Raw genomic sequence first — 22,851 nt, forward strand, 5'->3', positions numbered from 1 at the left:
CCCCCCCCCCCCCCCCCCCCCCCCCCGCACTGTCTCTTGGCCTGTCCCAGCCTGCTCCGCCCTGCTCACCAGGTTTATGGTCTTGGTGAAGTCGCACTTCTCTGGGCCATTTCCTCACCTATGGGATGGGACTGATCTCCACCTTGCTGGGTTTTTGTTGGGACTGCACATACAGAAATGCTTTGCAGACTCCAAGTGCCATGGCAGTCAAGATGTCAATTATGGTTTCATAGATCTATGTCATTTTTGTGGATCCACGAGCTTCGGCTCCTCCTGGCTTTTCCTGTTACCTGTCTTTCCTCCTCCTCTTTTCTCCCAAGTCCCTGCTCGGGTCATCTTTAATCCTTAGCCCTTGTCCGCCTGCCACCTGAAGTGGATTTGTCTTTCTAGTACCACGTGCTACATGTTTTCCTTCACATCCCTTTCCGAAAGCCAGTATTTCATGGGTCAGGTTTCCTAACTTCACATTCAAATCCCTGAGGGGGCTTTCCCAGATCACCATGCCTGGCCCTTCCCAGAGACTCAGGCGGCCTGGGGCCCAGGCTTTGCGGGTTGAAAGCTCCGCAGGTGCTTCTCAGCACAGGCAAGGTTGAGGACCCCTGGCAAAGGACTTCCTAATCTGGTCCATCTGGACCCCTTTTGTTACTAGAGGTGGATAGTCGGGCCCTGTAACACATTTCATGCAGTGGCAGAAGCCTTGCATTGGGCCAGTGGTAGGCAGCCAGTGGGGCGGGGGTGGCACTTTGGCCAGGATGTAAAGGCCCTTCGGAGGAGTAGATCTGGGGTTCAGGATGCTTCCCTCCTTTGCAGACTTCCTGTGCTAACTTCCAAGGCCCCGGCCAGCGTAGCCAGAGCGTGGAAGCACCATGAGTACCTCTCTAGGAAGAGTAAGTAACAAAATCAGGGCTAAGGAGAGAAGAGTTTGGTATAAATACTTTATTAAAGAAATATTGTTTTCTTGTTAAAAAATACTACATTGAAGAAGAGAGTTTTGGAGTATTAGTCTTTCCTCACAGAATCACAGTGTAAGATAAGCATTTCTTGACCTCTCTAGGAACCTTCAGGCCACGGGTTAGCAGGACATCAACACACGGGAGGAAAGAACTCTCCAGTTTACTGAGGGCCCGGGCCTCAGGTGGTGTAGGAGCGGCACGACACACACAGTGAAGTTTAATCTCATCCCCGCCTCTGCCTGCCTTTGAGACTAGGGCCTGCAGCGGAGTGAGAGGCCACCCACCGTCCCTCAGGGCGAGCCTGGGGGCTGGCTCTGCAGAGGCACTGACAGAGGGACGCAGGGACGCAGCCAGGTCTGAGACAACAGTTTTATTCCTGGTAGTGAGTGGTCGTGAAATGTCTTTCATTGGATACCATCAGATGAGGTAGGGAAGACATTCCAGAGGAAATTTGTTAATGGGCAATGTTTTTATTTCTGTACATTTACATACAAATTTTCCCCAAAGGAACCACAGATGTGACATCATGCAGACATTGAGCTTTGAACGACAGTTCAGAACTCGGTTAGGCTTGTGCTATGCAGGAGCACCTCCAGAGGAATCCCGGGCGGCAGGTACAGGAACACGGTTCTTACAGAGAAACCTCCGTGCTGGGGCTGCGGGAAGGACAGAGGGAGGGGAGAGTTCCCCACTAGACAACACACTGCACTGCTTTTCCAAAACACGAGATACATGAAGTGAGGTGTCCAGCCCTCAGAGCGGTGGGGTGCGGCCTGCCCCGCACGCACACGCCCGGCCACACGGTCCCTGCACGGGCACTCGCCATCCCGTGTGTGACTCTGGGAAGCTGGCCTGAGTGCAGTATTTCTGCACAGGGCTTGTTTTGCTTGCTCGCTGTTCTGTCGCCAAACCAACTTAACAGCCCCTCTCCTCTAGCTGCAAGGGATTATGCTCTTTTAGAAAACATTTAAACCTTTTTCCTATTTGTCTTGGGTGCTAATATTTACGGTATTTGATAAGTTATGATGGACTTCTGGAAAAGAACAAAATGAAGAAAGACCCAGCCCGTCCCAGGTGTTTATGTCTGTGGGTAACTTTTACTGAAGGGCCCCCAGCTCCCTGATCCTTAGGGTTGGGAGTGGGTGGAAGAGAGCGGCCAGAGCACGTACCTTGGATGTTCCCTGGCCAGGGGTGCGGGTGCTGCAGAGGGTGGACTGGAGGTGGCAGCGGCCTGAGAGAGAAGCATCTCCCTCCAGCCGTGAGGGGAATGGACTGAGGAGTCCACACCAGGCGATGGCCTGGGGCACTGGCCGCACAGCCCCGCCCACAGGGAAGCCCTTCTGCTATGGCGACACTTCACAAAGGCGCTCCTGCAGAGCCTCAGACACCCCCACGCTGAACAGGCAACAGGACAGGAGCTCAGCCGAATCCTGAGGCTGCCAGGAGAGGAGAGCTGTGGGGCCTCCGCTGAGATGTCACTGCCGACCATCGGCTAGCCAGCCTCATGCACATCCACCAGACTTTGGTCCTGAGAGCTCAGTCCTCATAGCCAGCTTCTCTTCTAGTCAACACGAGTTAGTCCTGAGGCTGACGTGACAGGGCCGGCTGCTGGTCGACTAGTGTTTCTGTTGTCAGTTACGATGGCGATCAGGGACCTGGGGACAGGAGTTAGAAGTGCTGGGCTTTGCCTCCACATTCCTGGAGATTCCTGGCTGCACTCGACAGCTTCAATATGTTTCTTAAAGAGAGTGAGAAGGACTCACAAGTCCTTCTGTGGGACAGGAGAGGGACTGTGAGGTGTCTCAGTGCTGGGGTGACGGATGCAGACATGTACCTGGCTGGAGGCGGCCCAGGGACCTCGCTGGCTCCTTCCTACCTTCCCCAACTGCCCAATGGCCTGGCTGCTGCACATGTTGGTCCTGGACCCAATGGCCTTGCTGCCAGGTGGCTCTGTAGTAAGTACTCTAAAAAAGGCAAAAGGTATTTCACAAGTTTGGTACGCGAAGGCTGCGCAGAAGTAAAGAAAGACCTTCTTAAATTAAGGTGAATGCGGACTAACATTGAAACGTGGACCAAAAATGCCGTAAGAGACGAGGGAAGGGGAGGATGAGCTGGGCTCGGCACAGGTGGAGCTGGGGAGAGACAGCCCAGATGGCCCACCTTCCCGGCAGCCGGTCCTCAGAGGAGGCTGGAGACCCCAGGTGCGGCCAATGAGACAGGGACAGTGGTTACACAGACACGGCGCTCATGGGCCTGCAGGTCTGCTCGCCTCTCCACGATGTTTCATCAAGTGAGTGGCTCCTACTGAGGTCTGCCCACTTAGGAGGAGGGCAGTGGGTGTAGACGGTAAGAAAAGACCAGGTGGAAAGCTGGAAGGGGAGGAAGGGACGCTGAGTCAACCTCTGTTCTGGCCCTTTGAGTGCTGGCAGCCATCAGTTGGAAGTCACCTAACTGCTTCACACAGACCTGAGACCATGACTTCCTGGAAGAACACGGCCCCTGGCAAAGACACGTGTCACAGAGTTGGGAAGTGGACAATTCTAGAAAGGACCCAGGCTGTCCAAAAAATCGGGTGCCTGTGTAGCTACGAGGTGGCACCCACCTGTGCCGATGAAGCCTGTTTTTAGCGGCCCTGGGTGTCCTTGAGGAGGCCTTCCAAGTGTCCTCTGAAACACCCACAGCCAGGGGGAGACAGCTGGACCTGAAAAAGGCAGGAGGAAGCCTCCTTGTCTGGGATGGAACGAGCAACACAGTGAGACCCCTTGGATATCGGGGGTGGGGGTGGAGGCGGACTTTGGTGAGTTATTGCTTTCAATTGGTCTTGATGCTTTAAGAGGCTGGAGGTCAGCTGGACTCACCTGTGAGACCCCACTTCTGGCCCTGAGCCCCGCTTCGGTGCTGAGGAGGTGACAGAAAGCAGGCGAAGGCAGGGTGGGGCGTCTCCCACAGGCTCACAGTCTCGCGTGAGGTCAGGGAGAGCCGACAGTCATCCAAGCTGCTGATTTCCACGTGGCGTGTGCTCGAGACGCGGGCGACAGCTGCGTCTGGGGGAGCGCCTCCCTCCAGCGGGCTTGCCTTCATCGTCTAGTTCACCTAGTCTGCTGTTGGTTTTAGTTCAGAAAGTAGCCGTGTTTTCAAGTAGTGCTGGCAAAAAAGCTGACTGAAAGGGACCTTTGCTGCTGGAGCCAAATCTGGGAAGGAGTATTAATAACGGTGACACGTCTCAGACCTCAACATACTTGCTCACTGCACTCAGCCGGGCAGACAAACCTGTGTCAGGAAACTGTGGCAGAAGTACCAGTAATGATTTAAGATTTCTGGTGAAATGCTTAAGCTTTTCCCCAAAGAGCTTCTAGCATCAAGTACAAAAGGATAATCTGGAAGGAAAGACTAAGCTGGTTTTAATGATATTTGTGAGCCGCTTTCCCCCAACACATGGAACAGAAGCTCTTACCTTACAAACAGAAAAACCTTTAAAAACCACACATAGGCTCTCTAGCAAAAACCTACTCATTTACATTTCACTCTGTCCAAAATGCAGTCATGGAAACGCTCCCCGACGGATCGTGGGGTCTCTCCTTGAACACCGGCAGGCAGCCGTGGGGTGGCCCGGGCGGCAGAGGGGACATCTGCTCCTCCGGGGTGGACGAGAGCGGCGCCCCAGCCCCAGCAAGGAGACTGGCTGCACTGGTTCTTAAGCCTCGGCCTCCGGCCACCGTGTCCCTCTCCCGAAGGAGGTGGTTCTATTGCAGGATGAGGGAATAAAGTGCTTCTCATAAAAATGACCAAAATAAATACAAACATTTAATGGCAGAAAAGAAAGTCTTTGAAGGGTTATTTCCAAAGCGTTTGCTTCCTCAAACACACGCTCCTCAGAGTTTCGGAAAGACAGAATCCCCCACACCAGCTCAAAGTCTCGTGATGCCGTGGCGTCAGCAGCAGAGGTGGGCGTCCCTGCCCCAGCCACGGCTTGGGTCCCTGGTCTGTAAACCTGTGCCCAAGCAGCCCCAACCCTGGGAACCCCGCGCCCCGTCAGGGAGGCTGCGCCCACAGCTACATGGCCTTCATGCCGTTGGCCGTGGCGTTCTCGGGCAGCCCGTCGCCCGCGGCAGCCGCGTCGTGGAGGCCGGAGTAGTCCTTGAGCTCCGCGTTGGTGAGCAGCAGGGGCTGCTCCCCCTTCTTGTGCGGCAGGAGCGGCTGCCGCGTGTAGTGCTCCCCGTTGGAGATGTTCTCGGGCAGGCTCTGGTCCCTGCTCTCGGGCAGCAGGAGGATGCAGATGATGCAGATGAGCGTGCAGCAGGCAAAGATGATGTGGTGCAGGAAGTAGCCCTTCTGGTTGTGCAGCTCGATGATGGGCGCCGTCAACATGCCGAAGCCCGCGCTGGCCAGCACCAGCCCCAGCCCGCCGCACCTGCAGGAGGGGCACGACCACACAGGGTTAGTGTCCACAGGAAGACCCCACCGTCGGGTGCAGAGGGTGCGGTGGCTCCCAGAGTGGGGACACGGCTTGACTGGGAGCATAGGGCAAGTTCATGGCAGACCGGGAAGCCAGGTTTCAGTGGTGGGGGCGGCTGCCCTTGCCACCATCCCGGTGTATCCCACCTGTCGAGATCCCAAACCACCTTCACCTTGGCCGTATCTGTGTACCACCTCTAGTCCAGTTAATATTTTTCCTCATCAACTCAAACTTTTACTTCATTTTGAAAGGCAACTTTATAATGCCACTGCAAATGGAAAACTAGTATCACTTGCCATAGATAACTTACAATGAAAAACAAAGTATTACTAAATTATGCCATTTTCCCAAGGCTTGCTCTTCATTTAGAAAAGGGGTAGTTGGGGGAGGGTTACCAGGGGTTAAAGAAATAATTAAAGACATATCAGCACTAACAGACTGCGTCTTTGCCACAACTGGAGAGAGTGGAAGATGCTTTAAAAAGCAATAATTTCTGTGTATTGATGTTACTTATTGTTGGGTTTGTGTAGTTCCTAGGATCATTCGGCATACCACGGCGGAGACTGCCCCGTCTCTGGGAAATGCTGTGCTGGAGCCCGCACTGATGGAGAGGAATTCACTGCAGCACTGAGCTCAGAAAGGACTGGACGCAAGCCAGGGGCATGAGCCGTTTATCCCCGCTGCTGCCATGAGGGAACCTGCCACAGATTCCAGAGGCGTTAGTAGATACGCAACATTTAAAAAATCCGTTACGGCTCTTAAAAGCGTATTGTTGGGGATAAGGTGTTCTGTGGCCACTGAGAGAGCAGTGCAGCGCTGGGCTGCAGTAAAGAGGACCCTGTGTTCAGGTGACAGGAGGTAATGGTCCCACTGTGCCCTGCATTGCACAGGCCAGACAGGGCTCAGCTGGCTCGTGTCAGCTCTGGGGCCACATGGAGGGGCCGGGCCGAGGCGGTCTTGTCTCTAGGAAGGAGCATCGAGCGGTTTGCTCGCCCCAGAGAGCAGACCAGGCCAGCGGGCAGTGGGCACAGAGATGTGGACTGCAGTTGGCTTAAGGAAGAACCTTCAGATGGCGCTGCTCAAGAGTTCTGCACCCCCTTTTAGTGAAGTGACCTGTCTCCCACCAGGGGGATGTGCTCAGGCAGAGAGAGGCTGAGGGGACGCTCAGCTCCAGGACATGGGGAGGTGGGCTCCCGGCTCTGCAGGAGCCTGTGTATCTCTGGGCTGGCTCTGTAGGTGGCTCTAACTCAGAAAAGCCTGTCCCACAAGGGCACAGGATACAGGGTCGACATACGTAAGTCAACTGTATGTCTACATGCCAGCAACAAACAAGCCGAAAATAAGATTAAGAAAATTCCACCCACAATAACATCACAAGAATAAAATACTTAGCAATAAATAACAAAAGAAATGCAAGACTTGCATGCGGAAAACGACAAAACACGGCTGAGAGAAAAATTAAGAAGATAAAAATAAATGGAGAGACAGTCCATGTTCATGGATTGGAAGATTCAGTATTGTTAAGATGGTAGTTCTTCCTGAACTGAATAGATTCAACACAATCCTTATCAAATTCCCAGATGAGGACCTTTTTTTTTCCTGTAGAAAATGATAAGCTGATCCCAAGATTTATATGGAAATGCAAAGGACCCAGATTAGCCAAAACAATTTTGAAGCATAACAAAATTTGAAGACTCACCCTCCCAACTTAAAACTTCCTATAAAGCTACGGTAATTAAGACAGTGTGGGATTAGTGCACGGGTGGATCAATGGAACAGAACTGAGAGCTCGGAAGGAAACCTTTACATTCATGGTCAACTGATTGTTGACAAAGGCAGATTCAGTGGGGGAAGGGCAGTCTTTTCAGCAAGTGCTGCTGGATATGCAGATGCAAAAGAATGAAGCTGGACCTTCACTTCACAGCAAATACAAAACTGAACAAAAAACGGATCACAGACCAAAATGTAAAAGCTAAAAATATATAATTTCTAGAAGAAAATATAAGGGAAAATCTTTGTGACCTTAGGTTAGGTTATGACATCAAAAGCAGGATCCATAAGAGAAAAAATGATCGACCAGACGTCATCAAAATTAAAAGCTTCTGGGGCCGGCCAAGTGGCGCAGCGGTTAAGTGCACATGTTCCGCTTTGGTGGCCCTGGGTTCGCCGGTTCAGATCCTGGGTGCGGACATGGCACCACTTGTCAAGCCACGCTGTGGTAGGTGTCCCACATATAAAGTAGAGAAAGATGCACACAGATGTTAGCTCAGGGCCTGTCTTCCTCAGCAAAATGAGGGGGATTGGCAGATGTTAGCTCAGGGCTAATCTTCCTCAAAAAATAAAAAAACCAACAACAAAAAAGATAAGAGTGCATCCTCCCATACGCCCTGTTGGTGATACTGGTGTTAGGAGTCCGTTTCCTGACTTCCGGGGCATGTTGACCTGCTAGCTTGCAACTGAACACCTCTTTGAAACTTCGATGAATATGTATCCTGGGCATGTTTAATGTATGTTCTTTGTTCTCAAGGATATAAGACTGTACTGAAAGCATGATTCTCCGTAATGCCTTCTTTCTTTCTGGAAAAGGCCTTCCCAGGTCATAATCCTCAGTTTGGCTCAAGTCAAACTCCCCTTATGTCTCTTACCTATAGACTGGTTATTGGTTAGTCTGCTCTGCTGGTCCTGAGGGTGGAGCCCTCCCGAATGAGGTCAGTGCCCTTGTAAAGGACTCTGAGAGAGCCCTCCTGCCCCTTCACCATGCGAGGACATAGCGAGAAGACAGCCGTCTAAGAACCAGGAAGGAGGTTCTGATCAGACATGACATCTCCTGACACCTCGAGCTTGGACTTCCCTACCTCCAGAAATTCGAGAAATGGTGTTTCTAAGCCACCCAGTCCATGGTATTCTGTTCTAGTGGCCCAAAGGGACGACGACTCCTGCCACTTACTGAATGAGCTTGGAGGCCGATGTTGCTGCAGCTGACGGCAGCCTGTGGAGACCTGAAGCAGGGAGCCCTTCTAGGCCACGCCCACTCCTGCCCACGGAAACTTTGAGACGAGAAGCATGTGTTGTTTTAGGCCACTAAGTTTTGGAGGTAATCTGTTACACAGCAGAGATAACTGATACACTCAGTGAGTGATGGCATTCCCTAGCCTTCGCCCTGGGAGGACACGGCCACCTCTCACTCGGGCTGTGGTGTCATCAGAGCTGCGTGTTGGAAAGCCTTCTGCCAAGGCAGAGACTGAGAGTGCTGTGGGAGCAGTCACGCCATTGTGCTACACAGAGCCATCAAGGGCACACAGGTGAGGAACAGCAATATTTTGGGAGTGTCTCCCAGATACTAATCCCCTTCCAAGGCAGAGGGTCCCAGATCACCTTTTAAAGATGCTTACTGTGCACCTTTCTGATAGTATTTGTCCACATGCCTACCATCTTATTGGTCGATGAGCCCTTCAAGGGCAAGGATTATTTTCTAGAACATCAGCTGGCACACACTGTTTATGCTTAATAAATATTGGATGCTTGTGGATTACGCTGGTTTCCTAGGTAGGAAGGTCAGCTCACCCAAATGAATGGGGTGGGTTAAATATAGATGACCATGATAAAGAGCAATGTGATTGAATCCATCTGTAAGATGAGTAATAGGAACACCTAAAATAGCCATTTAGTCTTTTTTGATATTTCCGGCCACTTCAGGAAGCCACAGGATGTTGCCAGGGACATGTCGGATGCTAGGGATAAAGGACGTGTTTCACTGGGGCTTTTGATACCAGTAAGACATCATTTTCTCCGACACCTCCCGGGTTGCCGCCTGACCATCCTGTCTCCAAGTGTGGACAGCACTGACAAACAGCGAGACAGACTTCCCTTGCTCAGTGCACGTGAAGTCCACACGTGGGTTAATACACAGGGAGGTGGAATGCACAAACCCACCGGGAAGGATGTGCATGGACCCACTGTTAAAGGAGCTGTGCCAGACGCAAGTCTCCCTTCACAGCCCAACTGAACCACATCATGTGGACATATGACGTTGAGAAGTCTCGTCAAATGGAGTGAAGTGTATTTGATTTACAGCAGGGTTAGATGGCTCATTTTCTTTTTTTAAAGGTTGGCCCCAAGCTAACATCTGTGGCCAATCTTCCTTTTATTATTATTATTATTATTTTTCTTCTCTACCAAGCCCCCCAGTATATAGTTGTATATTGTAGTTGTGATCCTTCTGGTTGTGCCATGTGGGACGCTGCCTCAGCATGGCCTGACAAGCAGTGCCACGTCCGTGCCCAGGATCCGAACCAGCGAAACCCCTGGCTGCCGAAGTGGAGTGCACGAACTTAACTACTGAGCCACAGGGCCGGGCCCCAGATGGCTCATTTTAAAAGAGTACCTACATATATATAAATGTATGTATATAATATGCAATATATGTACACATGCATATGTAATATGTAATAAACCTTTATATATTTTTTCCCATGAAAGCAATGTTGTGTTTGGTTTTCTTTCAAGGATAACTTGAAATTATTCAGTAAGATTAAGAATAACTTTGGTGGGATTTGGTAATCTGTTTTTGGCTTTTTTTTTTTTTTTTGAAATCTCAGTTTAGAGAATGGGATCATTACACGCTTGGTTTTAAGGTACTTTATTTTCTTCGCCCTAAATGCTGACTTGTGCATTTTCCGCTTTTCTCTAGGTTATCACTAGGGGGTAGCATATCCCCATGTTTAAATATCAGAGCAGGCAGATGCCTCAGTTGAGAGATAAAAGGGAACCAGAGGGCAAGTTTTGCCTCCTTGTGCTTTAGGAGCACAAAAGTTTTAATATCCAGTGCATATATTTATTTTACTAGTAATAATATCTAAATTGTTTTAAGGCTAGAAAGACTGAAACACAGGCAGACATTATCAGAAGTAGCAAGCTTGAATTAAGAATTCCAGAATCGGGGCCGGCTGCGTGGCTGAGTGGTTAAGTTTGCGTGCTCCGCTGTGGCGGCCCAGGGTTTGGATCCTGGGCGCGGACATGGCACCGCTCGTCAGCCCACGTTGAGGCAGCGTCCCACATCCTACAACTAGAAGGACATGCAACTAAGATATACAACCATGTACACGGGGGGTTTGGGGAGATAAAGCAGAAAAAAAAAAAAAAGATTGGCAACAGTTGTTAGCCCAGGTGCCAATCTTTGGAAAAAAAAAAAAAGAATTCCAGAATCTTCAGATCATTCTTTTAAACGTGTACATACCAGCATCTTACATTTAAACACAAGAAACAAACCTTCCATTTTTCACTTCCTCTTTCATATTGCTTAATTTTTGTCTTTACTAACACTTCTGTGAAGTCAAGGATCAATAAATATTTGTGACAATTTTTACAGAAGTAAATATAACTGCCAAAAACATTCAGGTAGGAATAATTAATATATCAATTGTCATTTACTGCGGTCAGACCCTTGACGTACACTCTCCCTCCATCGTCACCACCACGTAACCAGGCAGTCACGGCAAAGAGACGAAGATGAAGACGGGCTAGCGGACGCGCCCAAGGCCACACAGGGATATGGCCTCTGGGATCACACACAGCTCCCTCTGGCTCTTTCCTCCCTGCTAAAGACCCGGATCTCGGGCTCTAGGCCACATCCTCTGCCCTTGGGTTGTCCCTCATCCTGCTGTTTGACTTTTAGCTTGTGCCTCATCGACTTGGTTTTTGGTCACTCACTGAGCATTTGTTATAAACATTTTATATATATATATATATATATTTTTTTTTAAGACACAAATTTTAAAAGAAGCTAAACAGACTCCATATGCCACATTACACACAAGGCATCTTTGACCTTGGTGCCTGTTCTTGAGGTGATTTTAGAGCGGAGGACATTAGGGCCAGGGTTCTAGTCCTGAGGTGGGAACAGGTAGGAGTTAGTCAGAAGGAAGGTCTCAGAGAAGGCAAGTTCCAAGAAAGAAGTTTCTAGAAGAAAGGGGTGGGACTGCCTGATGGGGAGAAGACCAGGAAATACCTGGAGGGAGCAGGATGAGCTCAGACAGAGAATAGGGGACTAACAGCCAAGACCCAGGGCTCTGAGGACACCTGCGAGAACTGTGGGAAAATGCAGCAGGCTTGTTATGAGCAGAGCCTGCCCTTTCTGACGCCGACCGCTTCGTGAGGAAGAAAGGCAGAGAAGCCCTCAGGGCTCCCAGTTGCAGCTTCCTGATGGACACTGGGTAGAGAAAAATGATCCTCCTCAAGAAAGCCACCAATTGCTTCTAGATCAACCAGGACTCCCGGCCAGTTCTGCATAGCCAAAGGGGAGAGGGTCCTTCCCAATCTGCCTGCAAAGGCTCCCAACTGCTGAAGCCTTAGAAGCGAATCTAAGAAGAACCTGTTGCATCCGCTGAGAAGGCATCTGGCCTGGGCCTCAGTGGGAAAGAAGCCCTTCTCTGCAATGTAAAGTCTGGACGGAATCTCACGGAACAGTATTAATTCATTAGTACCTAGGGAGTCACTGTCATTCTTAGACAATGTCCAAGACACTCATTCTGCAAGTCTTTGTGCAAAAAAGTTCTTATCTTTCTATTTGCTTCTAGTTAGTTCATCCTGGCATCTTAACTTTTGCTACTGTTCTTGTTCAGAGGCGTGTTTTTAATATAGTATCGTAGAAAAAGGCTAGTTTTGTATTAAGAAAAATGAAGTTCACAGACCTCAAGCCACCCATCCTGCTTATCTTGGATTTGTGTGTGTGAAGTGGGGGAGGGTCGGGAAGTCCGTTTCCGGGCTCTGTGGGAACTTCCCTGAGTGTCGATGCAGGAAGAGAGGCCTTCTGAAGGAAAGGGTGAGAAGGTGTCCTCAGGACCCCAGAAACTCTTCCATCCTGGCCAGGAGACCCCTCTGGACTCAACATCCTTTCATCCTCGGCAAGTACAGAAACATCACCAAGGGCCAAATCTTTTTCTATTTTGTCATCTGGGCAAGCGGAATCTGAGAGTTTAGTTGTTGAATATCTATTCCCAAATGTTCTTGCCAGGTTTGCATCAAACAGGAAGAGAATACTGTGTTTCCTCCAGCCTAGCTTGTTAAGCACAATCTAACAAGGATTAATGAGGTCCACCCACTACCAGGTTACGGGTGGCCACCCCCAGAGAAACATACTTTAACACACAACACCTGCGGAGGCCGGAAGCTCTACCTGACTTCTGCTCTCTGCTCAATTGAAAGAATCCTCTTCGCTGTGTTCTTTTGCAAAGGAAGGAAGTTTAACCAGGTGAAGACAAGACACAAGAAGGAGTTGCTCTCTGCCTACAGCATTTTGCAACTTCTAGCATGAAATAAGTTTCAGCCTCCTCTCTTCACTTGGGCTTCCACAGAGGGCTGGAAGAGGATGAATTACTTGCCATTTAATTGTTTTTTTCTTAAATATGCAATTCCTTGGCATTTTATTCCACAGGTACCTAGTAGTCTTCAGGTTTGGCATGTATTGTAAAAGTCCAGGAGAATGAATCACAATGAGGTCATGTGAAAATTCCACTGTCAGCATGACTACTGGAAATGCGGGAAGGAAGTCCATAAACCTACCTGCCTCCTCCTAGGTCCTTCCAGCACCCGAGGGGCAAAAATAACGAGTCTGCACAAATCCTACGGTGAACTGCACTGACCTCCACTTGTTTTCCCATGTGGGCGAGTTAGGGTGGAAGGTGTGGGCATGCTGGCGTCTGGGTTTTATCTCACAGCTGAATAACTGCCCATACTCATACTTTATAATTCAAAACAGCAAGTGTGTTAGAAATGCTAATGATGTTCCCATACAAAGATCAGTGTGATATAAATCAAGATGAGCTCCTCCATAAGTTACAAAAAGTAATCACCAGGAAAACAAAATGACTCTGCAGGTAAGGATGCCCTCTTATGCTGTCATGTCAAGAACATCAAGTGGGGTGTGCGCCCCTGCACCACTACCCAGGGGTAGCACCAGAGAGGATCATGCCTCTTCACGAACTCAGACAGATGCGGCTGAGCGCACGTGAACCCCGCCTCCCAGGAAAGCGAGACTCGATCGCAGACTCCGGGGTCACAGAGCGCGGGTCTCTGCTGTCCTGCTCATTGCTCTGGCACTTAGTGGGTTCTCCATCAATAGTTGTTAAATAAATCAACGATATCATTTGCTGGGCTTTCTCCCCATGAGGTCTTCCCTGGGACTAGAGACATCAACTTCTCAGGCCAGTAAAAAAATAAGGCCCTTTCTGCTTCACTGATTATTCTGGAATCGATTTTTATTGAGGTCTCTTCTTAGAAGAGTTGACAGCTTGGATTTTAGTTGAAGTGTGGGACCAAGCTAAGTGATCTACTGATTTCTCCCCTTTTCCTGTCACTGCCACTTTTCCCAGACCCTACAACGTCCCCTGTCTGTGCCCTGGCTGTGGCCTGGACGGGGCTCAGGGCCAGGTTCTCTCACCTGACTCTCGGCTGCCTGTGCGTCAGGGCGAAGGTCCCCATCCGAAGCAACCTGGCCAGCTCGCCTGCCGCACCCTCGTCCGGGTGCCAGGGCAGGACAGAGTGGGTGCTGTTACTTCACAGGAGCCTTGCTAACAGGATGCCCTTCCTGAGTCCTGCTAAGGGCCGAGCTGCGGGGCCCCCCTACGTACCTTATTACTGTGGGGGTGATCTCCGCGCAGAAGAACACGCTGAGGCTTCCCACGGCATGGGAGGCGAACATGCCCACGATGGAGAACGCGATGGAGAACTTGTCCTTGACACTGTCACTCATACCTGAAGGAGAACCAGAGGGGACGGTGAGGGGTGCAGGAGGAAGAGAAAAGGAAGCCTAAGGCCGGGGCGGGAGAGCAGAGGGAGAGGGGAGGAGGGAGGCAGGGACCCCACGAAGGGGCTGTCCTCTTCCCCACTCCCCACTTGGAGGTGCAGACCAGGGTGCTCAGTTCCCTCAGAGGCGGGGGAGTGCCTCCAGGTGGAGGAGGTCAGAGCCCTCTTGGCAGAAGACTTTGTCGGGGTCCCTGCGAGTCCCTTGTGTGTCTAGAATGCTGGAGCGTGCATTGACTCTGCCAGAACTCCTTTGGCCCAGAGCCAGCCTGGCAGGAAGGGAGGCTGGTGGTCTCCCCAGTGCTATAGCAATGTCCCTCTGTTCCAGCCTTCCATGTTGGCGCCAGAGAAGGAGGTCCCTGCAGCGCAGAGCGCCCTGGCCATTCTGGCCTTGGGTCTGGCCAGTCCAATACGCGGGCCAGGGTACGTTAGGCTTGATTTAAGGCAACAAAAACTCAACCCAACAGAAGAATTTACAGGCCTGGAGGGAAAGTGCTCAACCAATCCAAGCATCTTGCAAACAGCACCGGAGTCTGACCTCGCACCACGGTGGTGTCTAGCACGGAGCACTGGCATGCTGTGGGGCTCACACACTGGGGCAGAGCTCAGCTACGTGCCAGGCTGCATGTGAACTCAGGGCCCTCACTGCGGAGGCCCTGGCAGCACGGGCTGGGGTCAGGCCAGGCACGTGTGACCAGCAGCACGGAGGTGAGGTGGAGGGAGCGGCTCTGCCATCCCCAGGGCCGAGAGCAGTGAGCTTGCGCGGTGCACGAGGGGGCAGCAGCTTCCCCTGGCGGGCACGGTCAGCCAGGCTCCCCTGCTCCGAAGGCTCTCTGATCCCACCCAGGCGCTGTCCGTGAGACAAAAATGGCAAAGCCGCCTCGGCGCCGGCCCGGGGCCTGTGCTGACGGCCAGTGCCAGGGGAAGAGGGGAGGGCATGCGTGCAAGCTGGGCACAAACAGGAAACGAGTCGCTTTTTCTAGAGGCAGGAGGGAGTAGAGAATACAAATGTATGCTTATAGTGTCCAACCTACGGCCAACTTCAGCTGCAACTCTTGGAGAGCAAGAGGAGAGAGGGGAAAGAGGAGAAGGAAACCACAGGTTGGTGAGTCTTTATAAAAACGCCCACTTGGATGCAATAAAAAGATGATGAAGCGCATGGCACAGTATTTGGGGACTCACCTGAGTCTGGATGCTGGCTGTATTTTCCAATCACTGGGCCAGGAACAATGGCACCGACACGGACGGGGATGAAGCAAGCGGGAAGAGGAGAGAAAGAGAGCACGTTAGGTTGCAGCCACAGCTGGATGTGTCTTCACGTGACTCATCTCTAAGCAGACTCCCTTCCAGGGCTGCCAGCCTGCCAGGCCCACTCGGGGAGCATGGCTGACACCCAGGAGCCAGAGTGCTGGAGAGACCACCAAACAAGACTTGGGGGCTGGAGTCTAGAGCAGGGCAACCAGCACTCGGCTACACAAAGCTCCTTTGTTCGGAAGGGGGCACTAAAGCCCTCTGCCCTCAGAGCCTGGGGAGAAAACTAAACTCTTCACAACGAGACTCCAGTGCACATCTCCAACCTCAAGCCAAAGGGCTAATAGCACTGTGCACAAAATTATTCAAGAGTCTTTGCTGGTCTGTGCTTAAGGGAGCATCAAGTCCGGCGGGGCAGACCCGTCAGGCAGCATTTCTGCGTGCTCCTGTGTCTGCACGCAATCCTGTGGCATTCCTGCTCAGGGACAAAGAGGGCATCTGTGGCACTCCTGGGGGCTGCTGCTCCCCTGCGCATCCACCCAAACCATGTGAGCTTGCAGAAGGCTCCCGGAAGTGTAGCTAGGGCTGCCCCCATCAGGGGGACGGGATGGCGGGAGACAGACACCACTTATCCATTCCGTTACTGGCACAGCTGAAGGTAAGGCCAGTCTCCCAGCGAGACTTGGAATGCATGAGAACTTGCCCAAGTTAGAAAAACTGCTCCTAAGTTTGAAACTAGTTATTCTATAACCCAGTTTGCACAACAAGGCTGAGAAAGTTTTGGGTTTTTCCTTTGTCTTCCCTCTGTTCTGGATGCTGACTCTCGCAGCTCGGACGACGTCACGCAAACCTGAAATCCTAGAAGGCCTTCTGTCTTCTCAGCAGCTCTGATCTATGGCACAACTGGATGGTCACCAAGCCCTGTCCCGACAGCTGGGTCAGCTCTCCTCGTGAAGGAGGGGACCAGCGCCATCTGTTTCCCCACAGAGTTGGCGCCTGTCCCTGGAGGACGGTGCCGGGGTGAGAAGGAGGCTCGGCTGCCCCCCTCCGTCACACCTTGCCGGGCAGGTCAGAGAGGTCCTGGGTGCTCTTCCTGCGCACGAAGGCAGCTTCCATTCCCAAGGAGCTGGACGGAGCTCGCCCGGCACAGCTGGGGGGCCACATGGCTTCCCTAGCTTTCCTTTAGATTATTTTTTAACATTTATTGAAAAATTCTTTGGTCCAAAGACAAGCTGCTGAGCTGGGGAATGTCTGCTGAAAAGCAGCAAGGGTGTCCACACATTCATTCCCCTTAATTCACAGGAAAGAAACAAGCCCTTTGCTCTTCTTCGTCATGTGGTGTATCACAAAGAAATAGTCTGGCCATCGGCACAGTCACGTCCACCAGGACTCCGAGGGCCTCACATGCCAGGGAGTCACACACCGCGCAGCCAGGAAGGCTCTGAGCTGGAGCCCCGGGGTTGGGGGCAACGAGGAAAGGCCCCCCACACTCAAGGCAGTCACTGTGGACTTTCCAATTAAAGCTTGTCCTTCCCAAAACAGTTTCCTCAAGCTGTTGATTTTGGAATAACAGCTCAGGTCACTGAAAACTTTCTCAAGTCTCACCCAGCCCCTTCAAATACCCTCCGGTTGTATGCCAGCTCCCCTCCACTCGGAGTGGCCCTTACCCAGTCCCACTCCCCCAGCCCCACTCACGGTTGAGGAGCCCGAGCTGCAGGAGCGAGGCCAGGGCGGTGAGGATCATGAAGAGCAGCAGCCCTCCCCTGCGCCCCAGGAACCTGACCACCACGCACATGGCCAGGCAGGATGCCAGGGCGATGCTGGCCACGGTGTAGTAGTCGGCATAGAAGTTCTCGAGGAGCGGCACCTTCACCTCGTGGCCCATCATGCTGCGTGCAAAGCAGTGGTGGATCCCGTAGCCTGTCAGCCTGCGGGAGACACACACCGAGAGTGGCCATGTGCGAGTGCGCAAAGACACGAGGGACTGCATCCTCCCCTGGGAGCCCACTGTGTCCATGACCAGGAAACAGGGAAGCAACTCCATATGTAACAGAGCGCACACTGTCACCATAAATGAAAGTACGACAGAGTGATATGCAGAGACGACCACCCCTTCATGGGGTAGCGTGTTCACTCTGCTCTGCCGTCACTTCAGTGGAAAAGTGTGAGCATAAAAGAGTGGCACTGTCTGTTCAGACACTGTCTGTCATGGGACTCTAACCTGGAAGGCAGAGTGCTCCCCGTGCTCAGCTCATCTAGCCCCGCGGCGGTGCTGCGAGAGCTACCCTCAAAGCCGCTGCGCAGGTGGGCAAACAGGCTTTGAGAGGGTAAGGAGTTTGCACACGGTGCCTCGGCTGCCAAGTGACAACTTCTAAGACATACTGCCTCTCTGAGTCTGCCTCTTCCTTCAGCACTCAGGGTTCTGGAAACTTGGGGAACCATCTAGAGAACTACCTATTCAACCCATTCCAGCCACAACTGGACAAATGTGCTCTGAAGAAGCCAATTGGAGGTCAGGCCAAATGAAGACATCTAGTCTTGGAGACTTGTTCCAATTCCTAGTTTACCACTGTATCCTTCCACTGCCCTGGGTCAGCCCCTTTACTGCTCACAGGATCATATAAACTTGGTGGGAAACGTGTGTCCCCATTGCGGTGAGCAGATGTCCACTCTGGGAAACAGGAGTAAATGTGCGGCTGTGTCTCCCCGGATAGGCTGCAGCAGCGATGATACCTTCCACGTGGGCTCTCCCCAGGGTGCAGAAGGCCCTTTGGGTGTGGCCGTGTGTGCTGTGAGAGCCCCTTCCTTACATCAGCACTGAGCATCCATCCCAGAGCTACAACTTCCCCTCTCTCCCAGCCACCGTGTGTGCCTTCTTCAGACCTTGAGGAGGTATCAAGGTCAAATGCAACAAACACGCCGCCAGGAGGAAGCTGTCTTGTGCCAGACAAATGCACTTCCACCTGGAAAATACTCAGCAGGAGACCTAGCTCCTTGTGCCATCGATTTATGATCTAGCAATTAATGAGATTCCCCTAGTCTCCTGGATCCCAGGTAACCTTCTTCTTCCTGGCCTACTGAGGCCTCACGGAAATCCTCCCCGTTTTTGTTCTGGTGGACAGGAAGTCCTCTGACCACAACAGGTCATTTGAAGATGACAAAGCCAGAGAGACTGATCCAACAGAGAATCACTGAAATGGAAACTGGCCATCTCATCTTTGTCCCATCTTTCTATTTTGCTTTTTTCCAAAATAAAAGTTGGAGAAGTCACTCCATTCTTAATGGTTGCATTCGCCTCGCCAGCGTCTGCCTGAGTCTGGACAGCAGCATGGTGGCTGTGCCCGGAGCCAACTCTGGGCCAGGAGGCTGAGGCCTGAGGGCTTAGGCCTGACCAACTGTGTGGCTGTAGCTGGTCATCCCCTTGCCTAGGCCTGGGTGTCCTCGTCTGCAGGACAAGGGTGCAGGTTACATCTGTGCCCGTCCATCGCTTTGGCAGTAGAACCTTCTGTATCTTCCCCCGATTTAATCTGGGCCCAGGATTGAGAACTGATTGAATGGAGCTGCTCCGATGGAAAGAGTCATGGGGATGGAGGACCAGACCCTGACACCATCCTGGGACCTTTCACAAGTGAGCGCAAGGCCCCTCCCCCATGATCTCTAACCCGAATGAGAGTCAACCCCCACCCACATGACCTCTGACCCTGAATGAGGGCCCCCTTGAGCAGTCAGGAAAGGGCAGGGTTATTGAGCCCCGAGTCAAGACAGGAAAGACCTCCTAGGTGCACAGTGAGCCCAGGATGGGCTATCCGGAAGCCTTTTGAGCAATGGGGGATACCAGCTCCAAAACCTGTGGAGCGGGCCAGCGAGGTGGACGTGCCCCATAGAGCACATCTGGGCTTCACGCCGGCCTTCAGGCTGGCCGCCACAACCCACAGCTGCCTTGGGGTCTGGGCCTCTAACCAGGCTGGGCTACCAGCACCAGCTCCAAGCAGGGAGCCAGGCCACCAAGCAGTGGGGGCTGAGGACACAGCCAGGCCCCACTGGTCTCAGGTCCCATCACCTGTGATAGCACCTGGACATTGCACGTGGGCGCCCCTCTGCTGCACTTGGAAGGAGGTGTGCTCATTGGATGGTGCACGGCGAGACCACCCGCTCCGGGATGTCCACAGACGTGGCTCTGCTCCAGGACAGTCCCGTCTTCGGGAGGCATGTCTGTGTGGACTGGCTCAGGGCCCGCCTAGGCCGCACAGCACGCAGGGTAGGATAACCGGCCTGCCGGGCTGGGGACTGGCTGGGAGGGCTCCATATCTCCTAGCACTCAGAGCCAGTCAGGAAGCTCTGGCGGGCTTATCAGACCCACCCAGGGCCCCTCAGCAAACAGAGAGCGGGGCGGGCCGGCAGGCCCTGCATGACCATGATTCAAAGTCCAGCTGGGGGAGGCGGAGGCCCTGCTGGCCTCTCCTCTGGCTGCTCTCTGTTCCGGCCCCTCCCTGCCCTCGCCCTGGACACGGCCCTCTGACTCACGAGTTCACACACAGGACCACGATGTTCTTCCACAGGTTCCGGGTCCCCACCACCTTCACGATGCAGACCTTCTTGGGCCTCCGGGAAAGTTCCTTCTCCAGCTCTGCAGAGAAAGAGACCCGTGAGCTCCTGGGTCCAAGACCCTCGCAGCCCCGTTTCCTGAATGTAGGCGTCACCGAAAGGGGAGAAGCTTTCTTTCTCTCTTTAAGACAGGGGATAGGGTCTGGCTTTCAGAATAGAAAACGTGTTCACAGAGACTAACTGCAGTTCAAGCTTCCCCACGGGGCCTGCAGGAGCTGAGGCGTCATCAGTGTGACCCTCCACCACACAGTCCTTCTGGGGAGCCAGGCAGGGCACACGCGCATAAGCGGTCTGTGTAGATGCATTCCACTCTGCCTGAACACAGAGCTAAAGGATGAGTTAGATTTTAACAATGTCCTGATGATACTTGTGGATCCCCAGCCTGGAAGGCCCAGTCTAGCGTGTGGCCATGCTCCGGAGTCACATGAATTCTATGCATCTGAACCACTGTACACAAATACTTCAGTTTTCCACTGCAGCTGCCCAACAAATAGGTCATGACGGAAATAGACAACGGCGGCTCTTTGAAAGTCATACTTGGGGAAAGAGAGGTGGTGAGCGCCCACCACCCCAAGCCAGGACTCTGCCGGCATTCAGACCTGGCAGGCAGGCAAGGCTGTGTGCCACACACGGGTTTTAGCCCTCCCAAATATTCCCCTGACCATCAGGTGCCGATTAGGCTCAGGCCTCACTTCTGGGTTTGGACAGGCTCGTGGGGCACCACAGCCCGAGAGACTTGATCAGGAAAGAATCCAACACCTGGAAGGTGGAGAGAATGTCACTTCAATAACATTCCCTGTCTAGGTGCAGGCAGCCATCACAGGAAAGCAAACAGCTAGCTGAGGCAGCTGCTGGTGAAACAAACCAACCCAAGCATCAGGGGCCCTTCCGTGGTACTCGGGTCTAGGAATGGGTGGAGTCTCTCCCAGGCCCGGTGGGGCCGCTGGGCTGAGGCGAACGTGCACTCACCAGGCATCACACCTTTGATGTCACTCTCCGGGCTCATGCAGTTCTTCTGCGTGAAGTGCAGGATCAGCTTCTTGGCAGACTCAAACTGCTGGGTAGCCATCAGCCACCGGAGGGACTCGGGGAATATCCTTGAAAGACATAAAGGGATCGGTGAATGTCTCCCATCCCGTCGGGCATCAAGAAGCACGGCCAGTCACCCGTCACGGCCATGAGCTCTGCCGGCGGTCCATTCAGATTCCACCCGCGTGCTGTGCAGCCAATGACCGCTCGGGGCTCTTATTAGCCAATCAGGAGGGAGAAGACGGCCGGCACTGGAACGCGTCCACTCTCCTTCTAGAAAGTCCAAAAATTGAGATTTTTGAACTGTGGCAGATAGGAACAACGTCCTACGAACTGTGTCATAAAATCAGTGTATACTTTTCAAAATAACCAGGGATTTCTACAGCATGTTTAAGCAATTCATTGAAGGGGTGCTCTTGTTATATTTTGTCACAAAAACCCAGTATTAATAAAATGATTTTAAGGTTATACAAATGTGCCCAGTACTCGCAACCTGAGCATGGTTCTCAGGTTCTAGGCGTTCGAAGACTCGCTTTGAAGGGCTGACCCACAGAATTCCCTCCGTCCGGCTGCCACCTCTGCGCCCCTTCTCCCCGAGCCGATGCCGTAATACAGCAGTTCTCAAGTTTAATCGGCAACAGATTCCCTGTATGTTTGTTTTTAGGATGAAATCTTGTGAGGACTGCCAATAGAAAAAAGTCCCCCAAACCAGTGTTTTATTATCAATGCATTTTGAAGTTCACGTTTATGACAATCTTTACAAGTCAGTCCAAGAGAACAACGTGCCTGTTTGGAGCAGGGGTCAGCTCACTCTTTCTGTAAAAGTCCAAACAGTCAATATTTTGTGGGCCATACGCTCTCTGCCATAACTCAACTCTGTCTTGTGTACAAGCAGGCACAGACACACACAGGAACGGGTGTGGCTGTGTTCCCTGAGAACTGCATAAAACAGGCGGCACTCCTGACTGCCAGAAGCAAAAACTGGGAATCAGAGTTAAAGACCACACAGTAGCCTTTGTCAACCCTGCGCTCCAGTGATCAGTGCATTTCACTTCAGTTACAAAGTATCGAGGAGTCATGACTGACACTGATGAGAAGTCAACATTGTAACTGCCCAACACGTGTCCTGCAAGTTCAGGAGAGTCTCTGATTAAAGACCCAGGAAACTGGAAAAAGTTATTAGGGGTAAATTTTTATTTCAAAGTCACATTACTAATGATATCTAATATCTGTTGTCTCTCCCTTACTTATTTGAACAAAAATCAAGTTTCTATTTGCCTGTGACTGTATTTTGCAGAAACAGCTGGGCAAGTTCTTACTGAATTTGGTGGTACAGCTGGGATGGTCTGAACTGAGTATTAATCCACACTGGAGGACCGGGGAGACCGCCCCAAGAGGTGAAAGCCGCCCTCCCGTCCAGCTGCCTGGAGGTGCAGGAGGGCGGTGTGCCGGCCCCGAGGAGGCGTGCCCAGGCTCAGGACAGATGCAGAAAGTCCCCCGTCCTTTCATACAGGAGCCCAAGTGGAAAGCCACTAAAACACCTTTCAAATTGTAGGCACTGACTTTTTTTTTTTTTTTAAAGATTGGCGCTTGAGCTAACATCTGTTGCCAATCTTTCCTTTTTTTCCTTCTTCTTCTCCCCAAAGCCCTCCAGTACACAGTTATAATTCTAGTTGTAGGTTCTTCTGGCTGTGCTATGTGGGATGCCACTTCAGTGTGGCTTGATGAGTAGGGCTAGGTCTGCACCCAGGATCCCAA

The 22,851-nt window shown here is 52.0% G+C and overlaps 1 protein-coding gene and 1 long non-coding RNA gene across 6 annotated transcripts in view; one reads left to right on the top strand and one right to left on the bottom strand.

The window, feature by feature from the left end:
* Window positions 1–921: 921 nt before the first annotated feature.
* Window positions 922–22,851, bottom strand: part of SLC22A23 (solute carrier family 22 member 23) — a 158,238-nt gene continuing 136,308 nt past the window's right edge. For 2 of the 5 annotated variants that reach the window (XM_070244052.1, XM_070244053.1), the window contains 7 exons: window positions 21,034–21,161; window positions 19,984–20,086; window positions 17,155–17,387; window positions 15,391–15,423; window positions 15,239–15,262; window positions 14,037–14,160; window positions 922–5,364 (listed from right to left, as the gene is read on the bottom strand). In XM_070244052.1, the coding sequence (XP_070100153.1) occupies window positions 5,007–5,364; window positions 14,037–14,160; window positions 15,239–15,262; window positions 15,391–15,423; window positions 17,155–17,387; window positions 19,984–20,086; window positions 21,034–21,161 (1,003 nt within the window). In that variant the 3' untranslated portion in view covers window positions 922–5,006. The remainder of the gene's footprint in view (window positions 5,365–14,036; window positions 14,161–15,238; window positions 15,263–15,390; window positions 15,424–17,154; window positions 17,388–19,983; window positions 20,087–21,033; window positions 21,162–22,851) is intronic. The other 3 variants (XM_023624370.2, XM_023624371.2, XR_011429447.1) reach the window with 2 other exon arrangements.
* On the top strand, window positions 5,265–7,409 carry LOC138919328 (uncharacterized). The gene is made up of 2 exons (XR_011429454.1): window positions 5,265–5,390; window positions 5,940–7,409. It is a non-coding gene; the product is annotated as an uncharacterized lncRNA (long non-coding RNA).

The sequence above is a fragment of the Equus caballus genome, chromosome 20 (genome assembly GCF_041296265.1).
Source record: "Equus caballus isolate H_3958 breed thoroughbred chromosome 20, TB-T2T, whole genome shotgun sequence".
NCBI classification, from domain to species: domain Eukaryota; kingdom Metazoa; phylum Chordata; class Mammalia; order Perissodactyla; family Equidae; genus Equus; species Equus caballus.